The sequence below is a fragment of the Lycium ferocissimum genome, chromosome 3 (genome assembly GCF_029784015.1).
Source record: "Lycium ferocissimum isolate CSIRO_LF1 chromosome 3, AGI_CSIRO_Lferr_CH_V1, whole genome shotgun sequence".
Lineage (NCBI taxonomy): Eukaryota > Viridiplantae > Streptophyta > Magnoliopsida > Solanales > Solanaceae > Lycium > Lycium ferocissimum.
The window spans coordinates 27,068,570-27,079,593 of NC_081344.1; the positions used below are offsets into that span (position 1 = coordinate 27,068,570).

At 34.0% G+C, this 11,024-nt stretch overlaps 1 protein-coding gene across 1 annotated transcript; it reads left to right on the forward strand.

Moving 5' to 3' along the window:
* Nucleotides 1–5,705: 5,705 nt before the first annotated feature.
* Nucleotides 5,706–10,820, forward strand: LOC132050128 (ALA-interacting subunit 5-like). Its single transcript, XM_059441191.1, has 8 exons — nucleotides 5,706–5,935; nucleotides 7,461–7,519; nucleotides 7,626–7,700; nucleotides 7,796–7,930; nucleotides 8,019–8,089; nucleotides 8,743–9,043; nucleotides 9,137–9,426; nucleotides 10,342–10,820. The coding sequence occupies exons 1-8, from the start codon at nucleotides 5,887–5,889 to the stop codon at nucleotides 10,394–10,396; spliced, it is 1,035 nt and encodes a 344-aa protein (XP_059297174.1). The 5' UTR covers nucleotides 5,706–5,886; the 3' UTR covers nucleotides 10,397–10,820.
* Nucleotides 10,821–11,024: the final 204 nt, after the last annotated feature.

Consider the following 11,024-nt stretch of genomic DNA (forward strand, 5'->3'; position numbering starts at 1 on the left):
ATAGCCCAAATAATTACATCACTCCCCTCAACAGACTAGCCCAACAATTCAACTCCTCAGCCCAATACCTGATCCATTATCCAATTACCCGACCCGGACCAATCTTTATTTCCTAAAACTTAAATCCCAAATCCCTAATCTCTTCTCCTCTCAGCCGCACCTCTTTCCCTTCTCTCCTCTCTCTTCTTCATCGCCTTTCCCCCATTTCCTTTTCACGAAATCGCCAAAAAATTGACCCAAAATGGAGCCGTTGTTTTTCCATTTTTGAGTAGCCTTCTAGACGCCTCTCTTGTCTTCTTCCTCCTCTTTCCACTTCAGGGAAAGGGTCATACTCCCACAACAATGGCAGATCGAAAGCAGACCCATTTTCGTGCAATGCTCCCTTTCCCCTTTCAACAAAGTGCCATGCCCTCTTTCACCATCACAGAGCTGTGCCACCCAATTTAGTGCAAATACGCAGCCCTCTCTCTTCTTTCCCTTTCCATTTCAAGGACGGGTCCAAACTTTCTCAGCCATGGCAGATTTTGCCTTACCATTTTCATACAAGTCTTCACTAACGTTCGGATTGGAACAAGTTGACTCCATCTCGAATCTTTTTCAATTTTCAAAACCCAGCCCAAATTTTGAATCCGAGAAACCCTAGTCATTTTGTTACCTATATAAATACCCACGTTTTGATTCAGAGGGGGAGAGTTCCTTCAAAAAAAACCCTTCTAAATATTTTTTTACAACTAGATAAACAAATTATCGTTTTCTCTTGCAAAAAATTGCGTTTGGCTTCTGGTTCGTCTCGACCTGAGGTTCGAATCGCTCGTCGTATTCGAGCGTAGATTCGCGACCTTCGACGCCCAGTTCACTGTACACAAAAAAGGTAAACTTCAATACGCTTATTATTTATAGTCTTTATTTCTGCTTAGTTAGGAATTTTAGCTTATTCTGCTATATCTTTTAGTGGTAGGTAATTCTTTGTCGTCATACTATTTGCTTGATGTTTGGGAGTTGTTAGGATAGGATGATAAATGCTAAAGTGAATTTGAAAGACATATACTGTAGCTTGGATGTTTGGACTGAATTTCCAGGATTCAGAACCTATTTTAAAGTCGAATATACATAGGATATACAATAGGTTATCAAGATAAGAAGAAGATATACATTCGGTATACATCTGATATGCACACCGTGGTGTATATCTTAGGTATATTGTGTATGTGATCAAAATAGGTCGGTACTTTCCTTCTTTTGTTCTATTCGTTCCAAGTAGTGTATATCTTGTTCGAGTTTAATGTTGCATTGGGTTTAGATATAATGAAATAATTATACAATATGTCTATGTTGGTTGTTGATCTTATTCAGTCTGAAATCTATATCATGTGTTTAGTTTTTATTAACAATCATGTATTAGGACTTCATCTCACCTAAGTAGAACTTATTCAAAAGCATAAGCTTTTGCTTAGAGTTGAATGGAGATCTGTTTGGGTTTAGTTCTGCCTCTCCTTGCTTCCCTTTTATGTATTTGGCACCTAGAGTTCATTTAGCTCTCGTTGGTGAATAAAATCTGCTCCTACTTGAAGTTGGTGTGCTAAATCTAAGCCTAGTTATGCCTTAATAACCTTTGAAGAGATCACCAATAGCTTGAAGTAATATATGACTTGTTGTCATGTATAACTGATTTGTAGTTTGCAAGCAATTCTAAGTCGATAATAGTTTTTATAGGCTTTAAATGTTTCTCTGCTCTGCTGTGTTAGCCCGTATTACTTGAGTAGTGAAATATCCAGCCACTTATCGGATCTAAAACTCCAAGAAGAATGTGCCAACTTGAGTATTAGCAATTACTCAATTATTCCAAACAGCAAGACAGTTGACCAAGATTTTGTTTAGCTAAATTACTCCTTGCATAAAATACCTACTGTCTCAGCTGTATCTAAAAGTGGATCTTTTTTCTCTTTCAAACAAACTGCAATCTGTTACCATCATGTTTTGTTTTCCTTTTCTTGGTTTAATTTAGTTCTGCCCTGCTATTTATAGTACTTGATCGCATGTTCCTTGTTTGGTTAGGATTGTCCCATTTAGTAAAAAATGCCTCTGTTCAGCCTACTTAATGCGAACCTTAGTTTCTTGTCTCATATGAGATCAATTCTGTCATGCTTAGTTTATAGTTGCTTGAACTCTCGTTTTGGGTTTAGTTTGGTCCACCCTGTTTAATTATAGTGTTCATGTTATTCAATGGTCTAGTTTGCATCTTGTTTCTTTGTGTGGTACGACCGTATCCGTCGCTTGTTTAGCTTGTTATTACTGGATCTTTATGAATGTCAAATTTATTTCCAACCCTCATATAAGTTCATTACTGTTTGAATATGTTATTCAAGAATGCATGTTTGTTTGAGTAAAAGTCCAATCCTATATATTTGAAATAATCTGCTGTGTGTCTAAAAGTAGGCATTATATCTAGTTGTGATTGTTTGCCTTGTCTAACTTTGTCTACATGATTTCATGGTTAAGCTAAACGGGGTTAAGATACTTTCATATCTACCTTTCCTCTCCTCCCTTTGGATTTGAATACTAGAAGATTGATGTTTGAACTTGTCCAATCCCTTCCCTTTTCTGCTTATCTGAGTAAACTGTCCATATGTCTTTGGTAAATAACTTGAAAATATGAGTTATTTAGGGTCTAACATACGCTTAGCCTGCATTGCATCATAGCTGCTTATCATCCTTAGCCTTGCATTATGTTGATACCCACGTATATACGAGAAATACACAAGATATACGCAATCTACCAATCTGTTTCGGGTTTATGTTTTACGTGTTTAATCTTATTCATTGATTATATACTAATCCTCCTTTTCTTTGTTTTGTGCATGATCATTGTATACGAGTCCAAGGGATTCGTTTTCCTCCGCATTCGGTGTTGGGCCAAAAGCCCAACGTATCCTCTCTCTGTCCAACCACTATTCGCAGCAAAGAAATAAAAAATGAAATTCTGGGCCGAAGCCCAACAGCAAACAGCCGCAGCAGTCCATAAAATGACTGGGCCAAGGCCTAACAACAGCCTGGTCACAGAGTTCTAAAATGGGCTGAGCCCATTTAACTCATTTGCTCTTCTATTTCATTTATTTTGTGCATTTAATTTGTGTTGTATGACTAATGCTTTTGTTTGTTAATTGGGATGAACTTTAGCAAATTAGTGAGATTTAGTTTAATAATGGGTAGTTAACTTAAGGAAACTAATAATTAATACCACGAGTTTCATCTCTTCTATCTATGTTTGAACTATTTATAGTATTTACAATATGTATTTTCATTAGAATAATTAATAGCATGACTACATATTTTGGGCTAAAAGAATCATGATCCACTCTCACTATCTTAGAAATTTAGAAATATCGTTGATACGCAAATCTTCAAGTCTTTAATTAGTAGTGAATAAATTACTATAGTTTGGGAGTTAGTTCAAATGTCTTTCACTAAAATATTTATCTTACTAAGTGATTAGTTGAAGAAAGCCTATTTATAAAAAATTATTTTTTGCATTAGCCATCTATCTATCTTATCTAGTCATTTAATATATATCTATATATATATATATATATATATATATATATATATATATATATATATATATATATATATATATAAGTTAAAATCAACTAGCACCTAGTTATTAAGTTGTTTCAAATATTTGTAAAACGTTGCACCACCTCACACTTTTTCAGCTTATTTATAATTAAACTCTTCTACGCAAAAATTATAATTTTCTACAAGTCTTATTTTTAATAGCGTCATTATATTCCTATTTATAATTTTAGCAACATATACAAACTATGTTCCAAACATTTAAAATGATACACTTACGCTTAGCCTAATTAAATTTGAGTCCGGTTGGATTAACCATTATTAATGGAATTTAGAGGATGTCTAATACCTCCCCTCTAGATTAGTAGAACCCTTACCTAGAATTTTGGTTTCGTAGATTTTAAATCAACTCTAGATAATTACTTTAAATTAACTTAGGTGTCCTAATTCACCATAGATAATTAGGTGGCGACTCTTAACTTTAAATAACCCCGGAATTACCCGGATGTTGTAAACTATTTTGACTTCGGTTAAAATAGGGTATAACAAGAGTACTTCCTCTGTCCCAAAATAATTTAAATCCCCCCGATTAATACTTCCCCTCCTAATTTAACTCCAACAAGTGACAATTACTTTGGGACTCCATTAAAAAGCGACACTAACTCGAGTCATTTACATTTGCACCCTGTATTTATATCAACGACAAAGGGTCATATATAACCCTGTACTATCCCGAAATAGTTGTGCGTATCCCCCGTTTGCTTTTTCGATGATATATAGCCCAGCCGTTAGCGTTTTGGTCATATATATCCCCGCGTCTAATGGCCCATTTAACGGGGACACGTGGCACGATCTCAACGGCTCCAACCATTTTCTTTTTTATTTAATCTAATTTATCATTAAAAAGTTGTTTTAAACCGGAAAAGGCCTATTTCTTAAAACTGTGGCTATTTCTGAAATTGAAAATGTGGGTTTCTTCTTCTTTCTCCAACTAATTTGCGGCTGATATTCACCCAAAAACCCACCAAATTCTTCACCAAATTATCCCTAATTTCAAATATCAACTCTTCAGGATTTAACTGATCTTTTGCAGTAACATTCACTCTAAACAAAGCTTGTTTGAAGAAATCCAAAACTTGAACTTGAAGCTTCAAGCTTCATTAATGGCTGTCCATGAAGTTTCTATTTTTTCTTCACGTTCCAGCTACCCAAGACAAGCTTTAATCGCAATTTTTAGATTCAATTATCAATACACAATTGATTCCAACAAATTTTTCACCATTTTTTTTTTTTTTTTTGGGCCACCATTGTGTTGACTATGCTGAGAATGGACTGAACCTTGTTGGGTTGATGAGATGGGGCAGATTTCAAAGTGAGTTTAATTTTGGATCCATGAATATACCATTGCAGCCGTTAGATGCTGGTGGTGGAGATTCGCCGGAGATTAGACTTTCTAATTTTCATTCTTTTGTTTTGTTTTGTTTTGTGTTTGATAAATTAGATTAAATAAAAAAGAAAATGGTTGGAGCCGTTGAGATAGTGCCACGTGTCCCCGTTAAATGGGTTGTTAGATGCGGGGGTATATATGACCAAAACGTTAACAACGGGGGTATATATCATCGAAAAAGCAAATGGGGGACACATACAACTATTTCGGAATAGTACAGGGGTATATATGACCCTTTGCCGTTATATTAAATCAATCAATATAAAATATATTGCATTACATATATTTATTACTTAATTATGATGAAGTGGTATATGCTTTTTCTTTAATCTTTATGTTTAAAATTAAATTAAGTACTTACTCCCTTCGTCCTAATTGATGTGACAGTTTGATTAGACACAAATTTTAAGAAAGAAAAGAAGATTTTTAAACTTTGTGGTATAAAACAAATCATAAATATTTGCATGGCTGTAAATCATTTCATTAAGGGTAAAGAGGGACGTTTTAATTTAAAATTCTAAATATAGAAATGTATCTTTTTTTGCGCATTAAGTTGGGACTGAGGGAATATTTAATGATGTGAAGTGGTATGTTTTTACTTTAATATTATGTTTAAAATTAAATGAAGTACTTACTTGATTTGGTATAAACGTGGGAGTTGGGGGATGGAAGGCAGCGACTTTCACGTACCAGTTTTTGCCATGCAACCTTATTGCGCCTTTTCGCTATTTCTTTCTCAAACAGAAAATAAAAGGGAGATGAAAAGAAAATTCTTATCCCAATTTACCCTTTTTTTCTCCTTTCTTGAAAAATATTCACAATTATAGATTAAATACTTGTTTCTTCTCTGTAGATTGAGGGTAAAAATGGGTGAAGGAACCTCATCTGCTTCAAAGAAATCAAGAAAACCCGATTGTAATTAATACTTACTTTTCTTCTTTAATTTTTTTTTAATTTTTTTTTGTTCTGAATCTCTGCATGCAAGAATGTGTGTGTGTGTTTTTTTTTTTTTTTTTTTTAACAATTTTGATTGGTAGAAAACAAGAAAAGGGAAAATGTATTCTCCTTTGTATGGTCTGGCAATTCAGAATTGTGATCTTTTGTAATTTCTCTTTGTTTCTCCTTTCCTATTTTATAATTTAAGCATATTCGAGAAGTAGCGATTTTGGGTTATTTATAAAATTCAATTTACTACTTGAATTACTGAGATGTAGAGATCTTATATATGGGGTATTTAGATTGTTTGTATTTAGATTGTTTTATCAGTTGTTCTTAATGAAGCCTATTTAGTTAATTTAACTGTGGAATTAATTGTAATAGCGGGATAGTGATGCACTACAAAAATCATTAATACACAATTCTTTTGATATTTGATTAAATGAGTGAAATTAACATATTTATCGAGGATGCTAATTATATTCCAGACTCCAAATCATGCAACTAACTGCCTTATGCTTTTAAAATATTTCTGCTTGCACTATAAAGTTCCTAAAACGAAAGTGTGTGTGTAAAAAGGCTAATTCTGTTTGCCTTTTTAATTGTTGAAGTGTTTTTTATTTGGGGAGGCTAGTCATTGAGTTTTGGTGTCTTTTAAACATACCAAAATTACTCCTAAAACTTATGGTCTTAAACACGTCATGACATTTCTATGGCTGTAAAAGTAAATGATTTAGGGGTAAAATAGAAAGTCTAAAGTTATGAGTTCAAATATAGAAATGTATCATTCTCTATTTAACAACTAAAGGAAAGAGTTTCATATAAAATGAAACAAAAGGGGAAAAATAGTTTCTTAATTTCTGATACACATCATTGTGTTTCTCAATGTCCAGCGTGTAGCTTGCCTTCTTTTGAGCCGAGGGTCTATCGGAAACAACCTCTCTACCCCACACAGGTAGAGGTAAGGTCTGCGTACATCCTACCCTCCCCAAACCCCACAAGTGGGATTACTGCGGTATGTTGTTGTTGTAGCTTGCCGAGATAGCAGCTTGTATTTAATTGTTGACAACAGAGCTTAAAGTGAAATGGAATAACCAGGAGTATGGTCCGACTCTAAAGTTTCCGTAACTAAAATGTACTGAGGTGCATTTCAAACTAAAATCATGTCAGTTTTCCTTGCTTAATAACCACTATACCCAAACAATTGCTTCCTTTTATTGCATTATTTCAATTTATGGTCTCTCATCTTGCAGATGGTTAATTAACCGGATTATGATCTGGCTATACATCTTATCAGAACGTTTATTCTGTATTATAAACAACTGGTTGATTGAATCTCTGATGATGCATAGGGATGATGCTACTACAAGTCTTTCACATAATCATTGAAATCTAAGTTGAAAGACTTGTATATGCCAGCTTAATTAGATTTCAATGCTTTATATATTTTCAGTTTTATTTACAGACAATAACCAAATTTAGATGGCATATTTTTGTGCTGTAGATTCGAGGTTTACCCAGCAAGAGCTTCCCGCTTGCAAGCCAATTTTAACTCCACAATGGGTACCACATTCACATAATCATTTGACATAACTTCTTTTGACAAGGCTTCTTTAAGTCTTTGCTTTGATAATGGCTTGTTGAATATATTCTCACTCTCTGAATTCAGGTTGTCACAACATTTATCTTCCTTGGAATCGTCTTCATTCCCATAGGCCTTGCCTCATTGTCTGCATCAGAAAAAGTGCTCGAATATCCATCTATTCTTTATGGTTTTCGGGAGTTTCTTTTTCACCTTCTAATGGTATTTGACATGAAATATCTTTCGCTTGTATGCAGGTTGTGGAAATTGTAGATCGTTACGATGATGATTGCATTCCTTCAAATTATACGGATAAACAACTTGTATATCATGATAGCATTTCATTTATCCAAAATAATAAAACAAACAAGACCTGTATCAAAACTTTGACAGTTAGTCCCCTGTTCCAAATATGTTGCCTTTTTTTTTTTTTTTTTCTCTCTTCCAAATTTTAACATTGCATTTGCTGAATGTTTTTAGGTTCCTAAGAAAATGAAGCATCCGATCTATGTTTATTATCAGCTTGATAACTTCTACCAGAATCATCGCCGGTATGTCCAAGATTTTGTTTGATTTAAGTTAAAGCTTTGTTACATTTTATGAGTATTTGGGATTTTCTTCTGAAGCTAGGAAGATTTATTATATGCTAATCATCATTGGGGCACAGGCTTCTTGTGCCATAATTTTTTCATTAATAAGCATAAAGCTTTCTACATGAACTATATAAAGGAAAAACATACGTACATAAAGTTGAAACTAACAATAAAAATGAAATGGGAAACAGATAACGAATCAAGAAGTTAAAGATGACATCGTTTTATACAATTGAGGAAGTTATGGAAAAGTCACTAATATGTAACTAACTGAAGGATTATAACTTTTAAGTCGTTACTAACCAGAATTTAGATCTTTCCCAATGGAAAATTTTGGAATGGCATGACGACATACACCAACGAAAAATATAGTGTAGAACTTACTCTTCCCCAATATGTTGATGTATAATGATTGAGATAAAAATAAATAGATATATGTGAAAGTTGCCTGTTTTTCCTTTTCTTACTCTCTACTTATTTTTTCCCTTGAGATCTTTATAACAGATAGACTTTTGCATCGAGAGTGGACATATTTGAAGGAGAATCACCTTATTTTTCCAGTAAATGATATTCACTTAACTGGTATTGACAGCTTACTATGTTTTTCACAGATATGTAAAAAGCAGAAATGACGAGCAATTGCGCGACCCAAATTTTAAGGGTGATTTGAAAAAGACTTGTGCTCCTGAAGACATGAACGGAAATCAGCCCGTGATTCCCTGTGGCCTCATTGCTTGGAGTTTGTTCAATGATACGTATCGTTTTTCAATTAAGGACAAACCTTTACAAATCAATAGGAAGAACATTTCATGGCCAAGTGATAGAAAGCACAAATTTGGATCAAAAGTTTACCCTAAAAATTTTCAGAAAGGAAGTTTAATTGGGGGTGCTACACTTAATGAGAGCATACCTGTTAGTACAGACTCACTTTTCTCATCTAACTATCATTATTCCGTTTTCCATGTTTCATCATTATCTTGACTATTTCGGGGATTATACATGCAGATGAGTGAGCAAGAGGATCTTCAAATTTGGATGCGAACTGCGGCATTACCACAATTCAGAAAGTTATACGGGAAGCTGGAGTTTGACCTTGAAGCTAATGAGAAGATAACTGTAGTAATACAAAATAATTATAATACATATACGTTTGAAGGTAAAAAGTCTCTGGTTCTTTCAACCACAACATGGATTGGCGGAAAGAATAACTTCCTAGGCATTGCATACCTGACCGTTGGTGGAATTTGCTTATTCGTGGCAATAACTTTCATACTTATGTATGTCATCAAACCAAGGTAAGAAAGTACTCAATACTTTCTTCCTGTTTTGATTCCTTAATCCAATATATATATATATATATATATATATATATATAAGTATCTGTGCACCGGGCTGCCCGATATATATATGTATCTGCAGCGAAACATATATTTTTTTCTCTCTTTTCGACTAGTTAAGCTGCTACGAATAGATTTGCTGGATAACATGCTTACAGTTTCAATTGTTTGAAGTGCTATAAAGAAAAAAAACTTTATGTTGCATTTAAGAATCGACAAGAGCTCAAGGTCTATAAATCTCACTTTTATCATATCTTAATACTCATTTATCGCACCAGCCACCAGGTGCACGCTTGGTATTTTTCAGATGAGATCTGGGATAACGTAAATTTTCTTGCATTTAAATTAAGAATTTCAAGGAACCAATATTTATATGCTTCTGCCTTTCAGTTCCTCCCAGTTCCTTCTATATATGTATTTCAGTTTCCCTCCTTTTAAGAAAAGCCAGAATTAGCAGTGACAATCGAGTCAAAGAACTTGTGAACTTGGAATTTCTTCAGCAGTTGATACAATGCAAGCTAGTAGCTAAATTCCTTTTCATTTGCCTAGAAAGCTTTTCGGAAATTATAAACGACTAAACGAGTTTGTAATAGGCATGGTTCTAAAAGCAGCTTTAAAAAGCTTCTTTGAAAATGCGAGTCTTGGTTTTGTGTCTGTTGATGGTCCTTTTTATTTTGATTTAGGGAGGCGAATGAGAGATGTTTCTTTGATACAATTAATTGGATTGGCAAAATTGAAATTGATGTCAGATTTAATAGATACTGGCGTGTGTTGTACACGCCCATGTATTATAAATGACTATGTCTCTAACATGTGTGAAAAGGCACCTATAAGTATACCATTGATGATTATTCTGGAATTGTGACCGTGCAGGCCATTTGGTGATCCAGCCTATTTGTCATGGAACTTGAATCCTACAGGGAACTGAGGATGTTTGTATCATCGATCCGTCATGCTCTTCTCTCCAAAATTTTCCTGCTGAAGAGTTTTAGCTGGTTTAGTCGTTAACGCTAATTATATCTGTGTTATATTGGATACTTGCAAGTTCTGGACCAGTGATTTAGGCATTCAAGTCTATTGTCATTTCACTATACATATGCTGCCAAGTCTATTGCTTTGCAGCTTCATTCTTTGATTACTACATTTGTTGTGGTGGGACAATCTTTCTAGACCACTGAATTGTACCAAAACAGATCGCGGTATGCTGTTTTTATTTACTGATCAGAATAGGACTGAGCACTGAAATTTATTGGTATATTTGAACAGACTACACTTGTATTAATTAGAAACAGAGAAAATCTGTAGTTACACTCTGATTATATATGGTCTGAATTATTCTGTAGCCGAGCAAAGATGTCTATGCTATTCTTAAAATTTAGAAAATAGATGGACATATCAAATTGTGACGAAAAAGTAGTAGAAAATAATCACATTGCAAGGGAAAATTAATCACTGTAGCACATTCAGGATAGATGCTTATGATCCCTTCTCCCTCTATTTTCATATTGATATTTTTATAATATATATATATATATATGCAAAATAGAAGCGTTAAT

Bases quoted from the DNA above. Each gene is read 5' to 3' on its own strand.
- LOC132050128 (XM_059441191.1), top strand. From the start codon at position 5,887: ATGGGTGAAGGAACCTCATCTGCTTCAAAGAAATCAAGAAAACCCGAT. The intron at 9,044-9,136 runs GTTAGTACAGAC...TTATACATGCAG, and splicing joins CACTTAATGAGAGCATACCT to ATGAGTGAGCAAGAGGATCT. The intron at 9,427-10,341 runs GTAAGAAAGTAC...GTGACCGTGCAG, and splicing joins ATGTATGTCATCAAACCAAG to GCCATTTGGTGATCCAGCCT.